This window comes from Malaclemys terrapin, chromosome 17 (genome assembly GCF_027887155.1).
Source record: "Malaclemys terrapin pileata isolate rMalTer1 chromosome 17, rMalTer1.hap1, whole genome shotgun sequence".
Classification (NCBI taxonomy): domain Eukaryota; kingdom Metazoa; phylum Chordata; order Testudines; family Emydidae; genus Malaclemys; species Malaclemys terrapin.
This window is the reverse complement of record NC_071521.1, coordinates 21326524-21342386: the sequence shown is the minus strand read 5'-3', so window position 1 is coordinate 21342386 and position 15863 is coordinate 21326524. Positions and strand designations below refer to the sequence as shown.

Here is a 15863-nt window from a genome sequence, read left to right as displayed (position 1 = left end):
TTTAATATCAGATACTCAAGTTCACCCATCTTAGTATTTAGACTTCTAGCATTTGTATCCAAGCACTTATGAAATTTGTCAGTTGTCTGCCATTATGTGATGTAATTGAATGGGATTCTTTTTCATTTGACTTTTTCTCTTCAGTTCCTACCTGAACTTTATCAACTTCCATCCTTCCTTCCTTACTAGGATATAGAGAATCTTCCCATTATAAGACCCTGTTTTCAGTTTGTTCTAACTTTGCCAAACTTGAACAGTTCTGGCTGAAATTTTCTATGCTGGGTGTCTGTTTCAGGCTGATTTTTTTTGTTTCGTTTTTGTTTTTTGTTAAGTTTCAGCAAAAACACTTCAGCTGCTTCCAAGAATAAAATTAAGGAAAAATATGTTATTTTGCACATGTTAAAAATGTCTTACAACCATTTCATTGAGAAGTTCTAGAGCTTCCATGCCATACAGCAGGGATATGAGATTTTGCCACCGGGTCACCCTCATGGCAGCAAAATGCCTTTTGCGGACTGTCCCTGTGAAAACCTGCTGAAATTTGGATAAGATAAAAGGCTCTGAAAAAAATCTCAGTTTGCATGTGCTAAATAGAGAGTTGTTAAAGTCTGACAGTTTAGTTATCCAAAGAGAAAGGATAAGAATGAGTCAGTAGCTTGGTGGTTAGGGAACTCCTCAGGGGGCTGGGGAGAGTTAACACAAGTTCAAGTCCCTGCGCCAATGAATATTTAATTATTTATACAAAGTGGAACAGCTTCGACAGGTGAAAAAGCCCCACCTCAGGCTAGCCTGGCAGTTAGGATACTCGCATGGGAGGGGGGAACGTAGGGGTTCAAATCCCTGCTCCAGAGCAATCATTCAGATCTGGGTCCACACATCGCAAGTAACTGCCCCATCAACTGGACTGTAAGGTGGGTCCCGCCCCCTCCTTCATGTCGAAGTCACAAATGGTTTTGGGTTGACGGCAAGTGCATTTTTCAGCAAATAAACTGTTAGTCTGAAAAATTGCCATGGAGGTTGCTGATCCCCTTCCACGCACAGGTCAAGGAGACACAATCAGGCCCATACGGAAACTCTGTTAAGGGTTTCCAGGAGATTAGAATAGTCTGCAGGAGCGAAATGTCTGAAGTCTGTTATCCTCACTCCATAGGGGCTCTTCCATCTAAGAGGTTAACTCAGGTGTCCTGGAAAGTCCTGCCCAAATCCAAAGCCAGCGTCTCTCAGGAGAGTCAGAGTTCGGGTGTGTTGCTGTCTACAGGCTGGATTTGGAGGTCCCTTGCTCAGGTGCACAGAGGCAGGCAAGAGACTCCCCTTTCACACATCTGCACAAGGGTCTCCATGGTAACTGCCCTTGCCCAATCTGCACAGTGGTGCACAGGGACCATTTCCTCTGCTCTCCCAGGGGAGGGGAGCAGGCAGGGTCCACACAAGCCCCTGGAGCAGAGCCGGTGCACCAGAGAGAGCAGTCTGGGCCAGCCCAATGAGAGGAGCAGACTGTGCACTCCACTTGGGTGAGGAGCAGCCTTCCTGTGATAGTCTCCCCAGTGCTGTCCCTCGGCAGGCAGCTCCACACAGCCCCGTCCACAGCTCAGTGGCAAAAATCCCAGGGTTGAGCCCCAACTATTTGGTGGAACTGACATGTCCCGTTTTAGAGTCTCCATTTTCTTTCTCAGGAGTTGTCCGTGGCTGTGTTTTGCTCTCACTCGCAAATGGTTCAGATCAGCCCACAAACTGCCTGGCCATATCCAGTGCAGGGCTTGGCCCGGCCTAAACCATCAGCAAGAGAAAACGGCCTATTTATGTTCCTGAACTGCTTGTGTTCTGATCCACAAAGGGGCTTGACAGACTCTGGAAAGGCTCTGAGCCCAGTGATATCTTCTCCAAGCTCTGCTTTTGCACTGGCCGCTTGGCTACATCTTCTCATGCAGGAGTAGAGAAAAGGCTTCTCACTGTCCCTCAAAACAGAAGAAGCTGCCTTGGGTCAAGGAGTGGCTGGGAACATTCAGGAGATAGTCGGGACTGAAACTAGGTACTCCTCTCTCCAGGGTGTCGTAGGTATAATGAAATCAATCCTTTCTGAGTACCAAGAGAGGAATAGAGGTCAAACCCGGAAGAGTCTATGATTCTGTTTCAGAGTAGCAGCTGTGTTAGTCTGTATCCGCAAAAAGAACAGGAGAACTTGTGGCACCTTAGAGACTAATACATTTATTTGAGCATAAGCTTTCATGGGCTACAGCCCACTTCATCAGATGCATAGAATGGAACATATAGTAAGAAGGTATATACTTGTAAGTATCTTCACACCTTCTTGTCAACTGTCTGGAAAGGGCCATCTTGATTATCACTACAAAAGTTTTTTTTCTCCTGCTGATAATAGCTCATCTTAATTAATTAGCCTCTTAGAGTTGGTATGGCAACGTCCACCTTTTCATGTTCTCTGTATGTATATATATCTTCTTACTATATGTTCCATTCTGTGCATCTGATGAAGTGGGCTGTAGCCCACGAAAGCTTATGCTCAAATAAATGTATTAGTCTCTAAGGTGCCACAAGTTCTCCTGTTCTTTTTGTGATTCTGTTCTCTCTCTTCTCTGGTGCTCTGCCTAACCATGAGCCGTTTCTTGCTAGGCATTTGTATGGAGGTCTGGGCCAGCTAACAGATGGCGTACTGGGACTGGACGATTTCACACAGAGTCACCAGTACCGTGTGTGGCCAGGGTATGACTATGTCGGCTGGAAGAATGAGAGCTTCAGCACAGGTTCTGTCGACATGGAGTTTCAGTTTGACCGGCAGAGGAACTTCACCTCTATGAAGGTACTGCAGTCTTTCCCCTCTCCCCAAATCTTGGCTTTGTCAGTGTGGGACACAGGATGCCAGATTCTCCTCAGCATTCTGGTTCTGGACTGATACCTCCACGCAGGTTCTGTTCAATGTTTATTTCAATACGAAGTTGCATTGGCTCTGGCTCTGTTTGTTTGTGGCCTTTAGTGTATCGTAATGAATTACTTTATGGGCAGAAATATTTGTAGAAACAGCTCATTTGAAGTGAATTTTAGAGAATATTTTGAACTTGCAAATGCAAGTTTTCTCACTGGAAATGTGATTCTAAAAGCCACTCTCACTCAGTGAAGGTACAGAAACATAGCAAGTAATATACCAGACAGCCTTAGATACAGACAGGAGAAAAAGGAAGCCTTAGAACAACCTGTGAAATTAAAGAGAAACAAGTTGCCAGGACAGAAGTTGTACCACCAGGAATTCGGAAAGAACTTAGAACTTAAGAACAAAGCCGCCTAGCTGCTAAAAAATGTATGCAATCGCTCATTAAAATCAGATAGTACAGCACAGAACTGTATGATAACAAATGTACCTACATTTAGAAAAGGTGCTGGGATCATGCAGGATGTATACACCAATGAGCCTTACTTCAGTGGCTGGAAAATTGGCTGACACAATAATTAAAGACAGAGATATAGAGTGTCTAGATGACCATGACATGACAGGGGAAATACAGCTCCGGTTAAGGAGAGACATGCCTCTCCTGTCTCCTATCGTACCTGGAGAGTGCCAGTAAAATACTTGATAAAGAAGAAGCAATTTATTTGTGTTTTCAAACAGCTGTTGGCAAAGTCCGGTACAAGTTGTCATTTGTGAAAGGTGAGAGGTCAAGTTCTGTCATGAGTTCAAAACTGGCTAAGAGGTAGAAAACAAACAGTAAGATTAATAAAGATGAGATCAATTAACAGAATCTGGTCCTAGAGTCAGTGTTGTTTAGTATATTAATTAATCATGTAGAAAGGGGGTGAGCAGTCAGATGGGAAAATTTACGTACATCAAGACTAGGGGAGACTGAAAGGAACTTCAGTGGGACCTGAGCACATTAGGTGAATGGGCATCACAATGATGGGTGACATTCAGTGCTGACGAACGCCAAGTAATGCACACTGGGAGGAATGATTTGTGTTGGGATCTACATTTCCTATAACATTTTAGGAGAAAGTTCTGGGCATAGCTGTAGACATTGCAGTGAAAACACCTGCTTAGTGTGCAGTGGCACTAGAGAGAAAACTGTGAGGATACCTGGGACAGGAAATAATAATATATAATTTATATAATGTCATTATATATTTTGGTATGATGTCCTTCCCTGGAAAACTCATCAGTACTGGTCACCCTGTCTTGGAAAGATACAGCAGAAAAGAAGGGTCCAGTGACAGGTGATGAGAATGGTTAGAAGCCGGTAGAGGCATGAGGGGAGATGAATTAAATTGGACGGAAAAAGAGTGATGTTCTCTCAGACTCTGCCCACAGACCAAGCTCCCCTAGTTCACTTGCCAAAACAAGACTCCACTCACAGTAGCTCTTTGCAATCTGATTGTCCCTTCTCTTTCTCCCATGCTTTCAATGTCAGTGAAAGAGCTACATTGTCGTCAGGTAATCTCAGGCTACATCTACACTACAGGGGGGAGTCGATTTAAGATACGCAAAGTCAGCTACGTGAATAGCGTAGCTGAATTCGACGTATTGTAGCCGACTTACCCCATTGTGAGGACGGCGGCAAAATCGACCTCTGCGGCTTCCCGTCGACGGCGCTTACTCCCACCTCCGCTGGTGGAGTAAGAGCGTCAATTCGGGGATCGATTGTCGCGTCCGGACGGGATGCGATAAATCGATCCCCGGGAGGTCGATTTCTACCCGCCGATTCAGGCGGGTAGTGTAGACCCAGCCTCAGTGAATGATCTTTGGCAATAACTAGAGGAAGAGAACATCTCTCCCAGAGCCATCATTTCAGACTCATTGGTTCACAAGTTAAAGGGCATTTTCACAACCATTTACATTTTTTTAAATGAAAGCAGAGATTCCTGAGCACAAGAAAAGTACAGTTAGACCAACTGCCCTGGGAAAAGTACAGTTAAACCAACTACCACAAACTGGCCAGCTCAACCCCTGGGGAGAGGTTGAAAAGATTTGGAGTGTTTAAATAGAGGAGGGGTTAAAATAGAGGTATGGAAACTAAGGAATGGTATAGAGAAGATAAATCATCTGCCTTGACACACCCTTGCTCACGATAAAAGGAGACATTCATGAAAACTGAAAGTAGAGACTTTAAAACCGCTGAAAGGAAATGGTTCGTTACGCGATGCATAACTGACCTGTCCAGTTCACAGGTTCATAGATTTTAAAGCCAGAAGGGACCATTAGGCCCATCTAACCCGACCTCCTGCTTAACACAGGACAGAGAAACCGCAGCTAGCGATTGCTGCATCCAGCCCAACGACTGGTGGTTGAGCGAGAGAGTGGCTTTTCGAATGAGAAATCCAGTTTTGGTTTAAAGTCTTCAAGGGACAGAGAATCCACTGGCATCTTTAAGTAAATTGTTCCGGTGGTTAATTATCCTCAGTGTTAAAAACTTCCATGTTATCTCTAGCCGGAATTTATCTAGCTTCAGCTTCCAGCCAGGCCTCTGTCTGCTCCGTTAAAGAGCCCTCGTTATCAGACATTTTCTCATGTATGTACATCAAGATCATAGAATCTCAGGGTTGGAAGGGACCTCAGGAGGTCATCTAGTCCCACCCCCTGCACAAAGCAGGGCCAATCCCCAGACATTGTTTTGCCCCAGATCCCTAAATGGCCCCCTCAAGGATTGAGCTCACAACCCTGGGTTTAGTAGGCCAATGCTCAAACCACTGAGCTCTCCCCTTGGAATCTTCTCTTCGTTACACTAACTAGAACGAGCCTCTCACGTCTCTTGCTGTAAGGCAGGTTTTCCAAAGGTTGAATCATCCTTGTAGCTCTTTTCTGAATCCTCTCCAATTTTTCAACATCTCTTTTGAAGTATCCCCACCCAAAGTGGACAGTGTTCAGGTAATGGTCTCAGGATTGCTGTATATAACGGTAATACCACGTCCCTACTTTTCCCACACCATCACACTGGGAGATCTTGTTCAGTTGGTTTCCAGCACGACACCTAAAGTTTAGCGACACTGCTTGCCAGGATCCAGTCCCCAAGCTAGTAAATGTGACCTACATTCTTGTCTGAGCTGGCATTTGGCTGTACAGTAGAACCTCAGAGTTACGGACCCCTCGGGAATGGAGGTTGTTTGTAACTCTGAAATAGTCATAACTCTGAACAGTGTCTTCAGCTCCTACCTGTAAGCAGCTGCTCTGCACATGGGGCTGGGGACAGGCCGCTGGTTCTAGCCCCCTGGCTGCAAGGGTGATGAGTGAGGCACCCTGGGGCACCGCAGCATCAGTGGGTGCGTGGTGCCGGCTGTGGCCCTTTAAAAGTGAGCTGCTCCTCCAGAGCGCAGCGGGCTGGCAGCCGCTCCCACCCCAGGCCAGGCTCTGGCCACAAGAGCAGCAGCTCCCACTCCAGCAGCTGCTTTACTCTCTACTTGTGCGTATCCTACCCCTGGCGGGTCCCTGCTTCTGGCTGGAGACACTTGCGATCACCATGCTCTGTTCTGCCCCGGGGTCGCTGCTCAGGGCAGGCAGGGAGCTGATTTCCCTTCACGTCGGTCGGGCTCATCCCTCGCTTGGAGAAGGAGGCTGTCTCACCCCTGCTCTCAGGTGTTTGTCTGTATACACCTGATTCAAGCGGCATACACCCTCCCCTCCCTGTCAGACTCCCCGTTTGCATGTCGGCCACACAATCCCTTGCAGGTCTGGTGCTAATTGAGGGGGTCTGCTTTGCCCCTTCTGCTTTTAAAGCCATAATGTTATTCCCCACAAGCAAAGAATATGGAATATCTGACAACATACCTACAACCAGTGCCCCGACCTTTCCTGGGTCTGTATTGAAATCCATGCTGTAGGTAGAGTGAAGGCTTTTACCCCAGGAACTTGAATCCAGATTTTATACCCTGTGAGCATTTGATGGGTTTTCATGACATGGGGCTTAACTATCATTTTAGCAGTCCCCGTATCTCTCCATCCAGTGAATGTCCCCCCATTAACTACCACCTTCTGCTCCCCCTGGCGGTCTGATGGATCTGCCCCCAGCAGGGTGCAGCAGGACATGAGCACAGTGGTATGGGATGTGAATGGCTCAGCGTGGACATTAGATACCATCTCCCTCCAGAGGTTCAGTCAGTCAGGGCAAGTCTACATGATCAAGTACTTTGGACTTCAGGGAAAGCCAGAGATGTTAATTGGCCACTTAGGTGTATTTCACACCCAATTAAGACCCTTGGAGCTCCCTGGAGCCCGAAGTATTTGACCATGTGTACACAGCCCTTGCAAGCTGAGGTTGTGCTAAATTCTCCTGTTTTTTTAGACTATATAGAGTGACCTCGGTTTCCAGTGGCAGTGTACAGGACTCCAGGGGGCTCTGAGGGTGTTAATGGGCTGTGAATTACAGCTACTTGGCCAATTAACACCCTTGGCATTCCCTGGAGTTGGAAGTATTTGAGCTGTGTCAGAGACCAGGACATGGGTGGTCATTCCTAGTGGTTAGTGCAGGAGTCAGTAGCCAGGAATAGGAGCTGAGGGTCAGAGCCGGGTTACTTGGAGTGAGGCAAGGCTGAGCCCAAGGCAGGAGCTAGGCTGGGAACAAGCAGGTGCAGGAACCAACACAGCTCTGGGTAAATGCTTTGAGGTTGGATGTAGTCTACCGGTTCCCAAGATTGCCTGTCTGTACTGTAGCTTTCCTAGTCCACCAGGTACTAGGGCCCTCCCCCAACTCATCTAGAGTTGAGGATTCAGTGGACCAATACTCTTGTCCGCAGACTGTTATGGGTGGCAGTGGGGGGTTGGAGGGTTTGGATATGGGTTCTCAGTGTAAGGCTTTAAAAGTGATATGTGAAAGAAGGGGTATATCTTCAAGGACTTGGATCTGTTACCTGAAGGCCACCAGGTTTACCCGATCTATAAACGTGAAGAGGCCTAGATATTGGGAGTCCAGTTTGGCAGATGGGCAGCTCGATTGTTCTGGTCAGAGATCTGCACATTGTCCCCTATGGCCAGATTGGGGGCAGCCTCATGGTCTTCTTCCGTGTTTATAGGATTCTTTGACAGACTGCAAGTGTTTCTTGAGTTCCTATGCACCCAGTGTAGGTGGGAGGCTAAATCTGCAGCATCCGGTACTAGGGACCTCATGGGTAAATCTGGATTGAAGCAGGGGTGAAAGCCATAGTTAGCAAAGAATGGGCTGTGAGTCAAGGTGGGGATTACATTGTTATATGCAAATTCAGCAGAGCCCAGCGAGGGGGGACAGTCATCCTGGTGGTAACTCAGAAAGCAGCAAAGATACTGCTCCATGATTTGATTGACCCTCTCTGTTTGCCCATTAGTCTATTGGATGAGGTGAGGGACTCGATGGCAAGTAGTCTGAGAAATTCCCACCAGAATTGGGTCCTTGATCCAATATAATACCTGTCGATAACCTGTGGTAGTGGAAAACATTTTCCATGCAGAGCTGAGCTGTTTCCCATGCAGTAGGAACAGTTCAGCATGGAATGAAGTGCTCCATCTTTGTTGGGAGGTTGATGGCCACCAGGATTACCAACTGTCCCTGGGAGCATGGCAGTTCTACAATGAAGTCCATAGCTGTGGAAGTGTGAGCAGAGGCTGGAGGAGACTTAAGAGTTTTGATCGTGGATTCTTGGTACAGGTGAAGAGACTGCAGGACCTTATATCATCTTTGATGTAAGCTCATAGGCCTGGCCATCAGAAGGTCCTTGAGACCAGATTCCGGGTCTTGAGTTGGATAAAATAGCCTGCAAGCAGCAAATTGTGCCATAGTTTCAATACCTGAAGGCTAGATTGTTCCTCCATAGGATATCAGGGTTGGAAGTAACCTCAGGAGGTCATCTAGTCCAACCCCCTGTTCAAAGCAGGACCAATCCCCAGACAGATTTTTGCCCCAGATCCTTAAATGGCCTCCTCAAGGATTGAACTCACAACCCGGGGTTTAGCAGGCCAATGCTCAAACCACTGAGCTATCCCTCCCACAGGACATAAATACAACCCTTACAATAGAGAAGGCTGTTCTCTAATCTGAAACCAGAGTCAGGTTGGATACACACATCATTCAGGGTCATTAGGGAGCAGGGAGTGGTTGGAGGATGTCAGACTGTTGTTGATTGTCCCATTGACAAAGTTGGATACTTTGAGCACGGTGGCAGAGTTCTCTTCACCAGATTTGAGAGATTCATTTTTGCGGGATAGGGCATCCGCCTGCCCGTTTCTCATACCTAGGTGATAAGTTACCAAGCTAGTGAAGGAGAGACCAGCAGACCTAGCACTGGTTAAGGTGTCTAGCAGTTTGTAAATATTCCAGGTTCTTGTGATCCGTCAGAACTTGGACCAGGAATTGGGCTTCTTCTAGGAGTGGCGCTACTCCTCGAAAGCCACCTTGATAATTGCTCTTTGTCACAAATATCATAATTTTTTTCCCACTGGGGTTAGCTTCCAAGAATAAAAGGGTGGAGTTGGTTGCTGGAGCCCACATATTGAGACAATACTGCACCTATGGCAAAATTCAAGGCATTGGCTTCCATCTTAAATGGTTTAGTGGGTGAAGCAGGATGGATGCTGAAGTGAATGCCTCTTCAGTCAATCAAAATCTGAGGAAGCATCTATGGACCAAACAAGCGTGGCCCCCTTTTGCAGGAATGGCTTTATGAGTGCATCCAGGCTAGAGAATCCTTTAATAAAACACCTGTAGAAACTGCCGAACCCTAGGAATTGCTGCACCCTATGGATGTCCTTGGGTGTGGTCCAGTCGGATACTGCTTCTACCTTACACGGGTCTATGGCGAATCCTTCAGGCAAGATGATATAGCCCAAGAATTCCACTCTGTCCCTACCAACCTCGCATTTCTCAAGCTTTGCATAGAGGTGGTTTTGGCAGAATCTCTCCAAGACTGCGTACCTGATGATTGTGGAGGGCCTGACTTTCTGAGAAAATAAGGATGTCATCCAGGTAAATGATGACAAATTGGTCCAGCGTGCCCCTAAGGATGTCGTTTATAAACTGCAGGATTTATGAAATTGCGGGAGGGTTTCACAACCCAAACAGCATGAGCAAATGCTCAAAGAGGCCGTACCTGGTCCAGAAGGTGGTCTTCCGTTTATCTCCTTCCCGGATCCCCACCAGGTTATAAGCTCTGTGAATGTTCAACTTTGTGAAGACCTTGTCAGAGCAAAGTCTTTCAAACATTAATAAGTGGTAAGGGGTACCAATTTCGGATTGTAATCTTGTTCAGAGCTTGGTAGTCCAAACAAGGCCAGAGGGAGCCATCTTTGCCACAGAGAAGATCCAGGCTCCTGCTAGAAACATGGAAGGGCAAATGAACCCATTCTGAAGGTTTTCTTCAAGGTAACTCTGGGTTCAGAGAGAGTAAATGTGCCTGAAGGGAACCTCTGCCCCTGGCTGGAGGTTGATGGAGCAGTTGTAGCAGTGATGTGGTGGGAGAGTGTTGGCTTTCTTTTTGTTGAACAGGAGTCCCTAAAGCTGATGGAGAAGTTCAGTGGGTTGCCGGGGTTGCTTTTGAATCCTTTCTTTGTGTCTCTGAATTCTTTGGAGGACTGAGTAAACCTCGAAGGGTTGCTGGTCCCCGGTTGGCTCTAGGGAAACAGGATTGTCAGCAAAATGGGGAGTCAAAGCGTATTGTGACTGACCACCAGCAGATGCGTAAATCATGGGCGACGAGCCAGGGATGCCAAGGACAACTAATTAATGCAGTGCATGAATTGGCCCAAAATGGAGGATTTCTTGGTGGCTTCAAAAGCTAGTTTCCTCAAAGGGAGCCATCTGGTGGATGACCAGTCCCAATGAAAGGAGTGACTCATCTGTGGACTCCTCTAAGTTGGGGGAGACCTTGCACTGGATGGGGAGCTTGTGTGCTTAGGCGAACTCCAGATCCATGAAATTGCCAGAGGTGTTCAAGTCTTCCAGTGCCTCTACAATGGTGTCAGGCATCTCAAGGGGCTGCAGCCAGAGAGAGAGTTGGAGATGTGTTGGATGCTGGTTGGCCATCACCAGGGTAGCGGCAGACAAGCGTGGGTGTGGACTGCTGGGGAGGGGAGAAGGGTGCCCCGAACCCTCCCCTTCTGGGGCTGAGGCTAGCAGGAGCAGGGAGGACCTTTTTTTTTCTGTGGCATTCGGTCAGGCTGTCATTGATCTGGAAGCACAGATTAACTAACACATCCAGGCCGAATGGGGACTCCACCCGCGCCAGTTCATCTCTAATATCGTCACGTAGGCCGAGCCAGAAAACACCACACTGGGTGGCCTCTTTCCACTTGGTGTGTCAGGGATCAGGGCCTGCAGCAAAGCTAGTCTCCGGGCAGCTTGCTCAGTACAGCTGGCCTGCAGCAGGCTACCTGTTTGGCTACAGAGGCCAACAGCAGCAACTGGCCAGCTTCTCAACCCTCTTACCCAGCACTGAGCCTGCTCCTGAGGTATCTTATTCCAGCTGCTCCTGCCTGCACTGAGCCTTGCCTCTGTCCTGCTCCTGCCTTGAACCTCTCCTTGCCTGATACCCTGCTCACTCCAGTTCCTGCCCTCTGCTTTGACTCTTGGCTCTGGCTTCTGACAGCAGACTCCAGCTCAACCCTTCGCTCTGGTATTCAGTTCCTGCCTTCCAGTTTGACCCTTGGCTTTGGCTCCTGACTATGACTCTAGCCATTAGGCCTGCGCGCCGCTCCGACCACTGAGCTAAACCGCCCCATCCCGGTCCGCTGACAGATTGCGAGCCCTTAGGATTGGGACAAGGGCTCTTGGTGCTAACATGGATGCTACGGAACTGGTGGACTCCCTCCAGAACCTGGAAGTGCAAATCACTGCCCGGCAATCACAGAACGTGGCCCTACGAGTGCAGGTTGCTCTGCTGGGTCCTCCTACTCTGCCCCGCCCAGAGCCGAGGAGTCTGCTGCCCAACAAATTGGTTGGCGATTGGGACAAGTTTTGGGGGGAGAGTTTCCTGAACCAATGTGAGCTCCTGTTCCTTCTACACCCCCGATCATTCCCCACTGTCCAGGCCCGTGTGGGGCTCGTCTTAAGTTTGTTGACTGGAGAGGGCCTCCCCACTCCTGGAACAGTCCAGCCCCCTCTTGCAATGATTAGAGGAATTCATTCAAGCTACATCCATCATCTTCGGTGATGCCAACTGTATGTAGACCTCCAAGGCAGCCCTTCAGGCCTTACAGCAGGTAGGCCAGCCCATAGCCAGGTTCGCTGCTGAATTTCACCGTTTGGCTTCTGACACCAGGTGGAATGAGGCAACACAGTGCTGCTATTTCCGCTTGGAGTTAAACGAGGCGATACAGGATGAGCTTCCGTGGGTGGAGCTTCCATCCAGTTTGGACAATCTGATTGGCTTGTGTATCAGAACGGATGATCACCTCATGGAGTGGTGTCGTGAGCATACAATTATTATTATTTATTTTTTCCAGAAGCCACCATTCTCTGTGCCCCTGACGTCCCAGACATGCAGGTCTTGACTGGGATCAGAGCTCATGCTAGCTCACCAGGCTCGCCCGCACCTCTCCAACTTGGAGAAGAACCAACATCAGGCTTTAGGCTTGTGCTTATATTGTGAGGACCCTGGCCATCTTGCCTTGATGTGTCCAGCAAAGTCTTGGGTGGAGCGGGGGCCAGGAAATGCCAGGTCCCCAGCCCCTAGGAGGTGTTCTGAGCCAAGCTGGTCGTCTTCTGCCTCCGGCGGTTCCCAGCATCCATGGGCCACAGCCAATGCAGTAGTATTCCCAAGTAAATTTCCGATGCAGCTCTGAATACCTCTATTAATTTGACTATCGGTAAGCTCCGAGATCCCTCTAGAGGCCCAGGTCGACTCGGGGGCCTCAGGTAACTTTATGAACTTAAGCCATGCTGTTCCCACCATACACGTCTGGTCCATCCAGATCTGGTTGAGACTACTGATGGGTCTCTTCTCTCCTCAGGATCGGTAACGCAAGGTGTGACTCCAGGCATAGCAGAAATTGGAGTCAACACTGATTTAGGAACCACAAAATTTGTCACCGTTGCCACTGAACTTGTCAGGCAGGGGGAGCTTGGGCTCATGGGAAGTAGGGGCTAGAGCTGAAGGCAGCGTGGCTTGAGCTTTCAGGTCTGTAGGGCTCCCACGATGTCCGACAAAGATATTGGCCTTTCTTGGATCCATGCTCACCGTATCAGCTGTAGTTCCCTTATTTTTTGTGCCTTTATGGCTGCTCAAACTGTCAGAGATCAGGATGGGGGAAGTCACACATACTGGTTGGAGCAGGAGTCAGTAGCCAGGAATTGGAGCCCAAGGTCAGAGCCGGAGTCAGAAGTCCAGAATAGGAGCTGAGGGTCAGAGCCAGGTTACCTGGAATGAGGCAAGGCAGGGGCAAAGGCAGGAGTCGGGCTGGGTCTGAGGCAGGAGTGGGGTTGGAACAAGACTGGAACAAACAGGCAAAGGAACCGACGCAGCTGTTGGCGAATGCTTTGAGCAGTCACCACACTGCCGTGGCTGCTGGGCTTAAGAGCTGGTCTGCTGACTCTTCCCACCAGTCAGGGACTGTAGCCAACGAGGCAGCCTACTACAGGCCAGCTGCACTCGTTAGGTTGCCTGGAGACTGGCTCTGCTGCCCCTTCCAGCACTGCACCGGCCTCAGTGGGTGGGTTGGGCGATTCTGGACAGAGTGACCCCACTGGCCGCATATGGCGCACTGCCTTTCCCCACCCGTCCCAGGGCTTCTCAGAGGCGGTTTCTCTGCTCCTGGGTGTGGGTCTCGGCTTGGGCCTGATCCCTGTCCTCTGATCCCATTCTATCTCTGTTAGGTTTTCTGTCAAACCCAGGTCGACTATCTGCATACCGATCTGCCCATTTCCCAGCTGTGGCTACATCTCTGGGATTTTGGTCTCTCAACCAGGTTTTTAGGTTAGGGTGGCAGAGTTATAGAATTGTTCTAAACCCAATAATTCACAGGGCTCATCGACCGTGGTAACCCCCCAACCAAGTCCCCATTTTCTTACATAATCCGTAAATTGGTTTGAAACCTCAACGTAGGTCGTGTCCCCTGTTTTTCTGAACTCCCCGAAACCTTCTCCTGTACTCTTCAGGGGTCAGTTTAAAGTTTTGCAACAAAGTTTGTTTACATCACTTATAATCTTTATAGTCCTCCCTGTCCATAGAGTGAAAATGTCCAAAGCCTTTGTCCCTGACTGTCTGTCGTGGAGCCAGATACCATACCAGGTCCTCCTGCCCCAAACTTCTTCAATTCACACTCCATTTCAGAAGCATTTAGAAACACACCCATGTCACCACCTTCCCCGAAGCTAGGAAGTAAATTGGAATCTTTGCCACCCACCAGAACAGGTACATGGTGCCTGGCTTCACCGGCTGGACTAGAATTCTGCTGGTGCCGTCTCCATCTCGAGCTGATAATGCCACTCCTTGTCCTCCCTCTCTTCGTGCTGGCTCTGATCCTCCTTCTCCCTCTCTTCGTGCCCGCTCTGATCCTCCTTCTCTCTCTCCTCGTGCTGACACTGTTTTCCCGTTTGTTTGCTCTTGCTCCCAGTTTGCTCATTCTTGCTCCCAGTCCCTGTCCAGCTGTATCCTCGATTGGTGCGTCTGTGGACCAGTTGCATTCAGGCTGGATGAAATATGGCTGCTGCTTCTGTCAGCCTCTTCCCTGCTTCCCTCCAGGGTGTTGGTGTGATGCTTCGTGGGGGTAGCCAGCATTGTGAGGCACCTTGCTGCCACCTGCCCTTAGTGTGAGGAAGCTTTATCTGTGCCTGCTGGGGTCAGCTCCCCAATTCCACTGGCCATGGCCAACACATGCACCCCCCTCGCAGACCCCGCTGTTACTCTGCAGGTTAGCTATTAGCACCCTCGAGACCTCCAAGCGTCTCTGTGGAGAATCCAGCCCCTTGTCCAGTGGACACTTGCAGTAGTCACAGATTCACTGCTTCCCAAGAAACAGCGCAGCACTAGCATGGTGAGGCCCCACTTGGGGAGTATAGAAGCTGCTGTGATACAAACCATCACCTTCATCTCCATTTGCGAATCTGTTTGGGTACAACCAAATTTCCAGTTTTCTCCAGAATTCAGGATGTAGCCCCCAGAAGCCAGAGGTCTTCTCTAGTTCTTGGTCCCAGATGCTGCAGAGTACATGGTGCCTTTCCTCTCTACTGTGATTATATGCATTTAGGCAAGGGTGGCGAGTTACAGGGGCCCGTGGTGCCCGTGCTCCAGGAATATTCAGAGCCCAGGGGTCCGGCTCCACCAATATTCAGGGCTGGGTCTCGCCCCCGGCCCTGCCTGCCGTCCCCGCGCGCCTCCCTGGGAGCATCTCCCGGCCCCGCCTGTCACTCCCGGGTGATTTAAAAGGGCCCAGGGGCCCCCAGCCACCGCCGCCACCGCCGGTAGCACAGCAGGGCTAAGGCGGCTTCCTGCCCGGCCTCGCTCCGCGCCACTCCCGAAGTGGGCGGCACGTCCCTGCGGCCCCGGGATTTTAGGTTTATACAGTGCATTGGGTTGCATGTCTGAGACCTGGTCCTTGTGTCAACATGGGGAGTCAGAGGAGAGAACTCAGTCTGCTTGGTCCTTTTTCCTCTTGCCAGGTGCATTGCAACAATATGTTTTCTAAGGGGGTGAAGATCTTCCAGAAGGTGGAATGTCTGTTCAAACCACAGCTGATTGCAGAGTGGGAGGCTGAACCTGTCGGCGTTTCCACCATCTTGGATGACAAAAACCCCAGTGCGAGGTTTGTGACCATCCCCCTGAATCAGCGGGTGGGCAAAGCCGTCCTTTGCCGTTTCTACTTCGCTGACACCTGGATGATGATCAGTGAGATTTCCTTCCAGTCTGGTAAGTCTCCTTCCAAGAGCGATAGGGGATTGTGGGGACCAGGAGGCAGACAGGGGAGCCTG

General features: G+C 49.4%; 1 protein-coding gene across 3 annotated transcripts in view; it reads left to right on the top strand.

The window, feature by feature from the left end:
- Positions 1–15863, top strand: part of LOC128825418 (discoidin domain-containing receptor 2-like) — a 146121-nt gene that overhangs the window by 95135 nt on the left and 35123 nt on the right. For all 3 annotated transcript variants that reach the window (XM_054007928.1, XM_054007927.1, XM_054007929.1), the window contains 2 exons: positions 2629–2815; positions 15555–15801. In XM_054007928.1, the coding sequence (XP_053863903.1) occupies positions 2629–2815; positions 15555–15801 (434 nt within the window). The remainder of the gene's footprint in view (positions 1–2628; positions 2816–15554; positions 15802–15863) is intronic.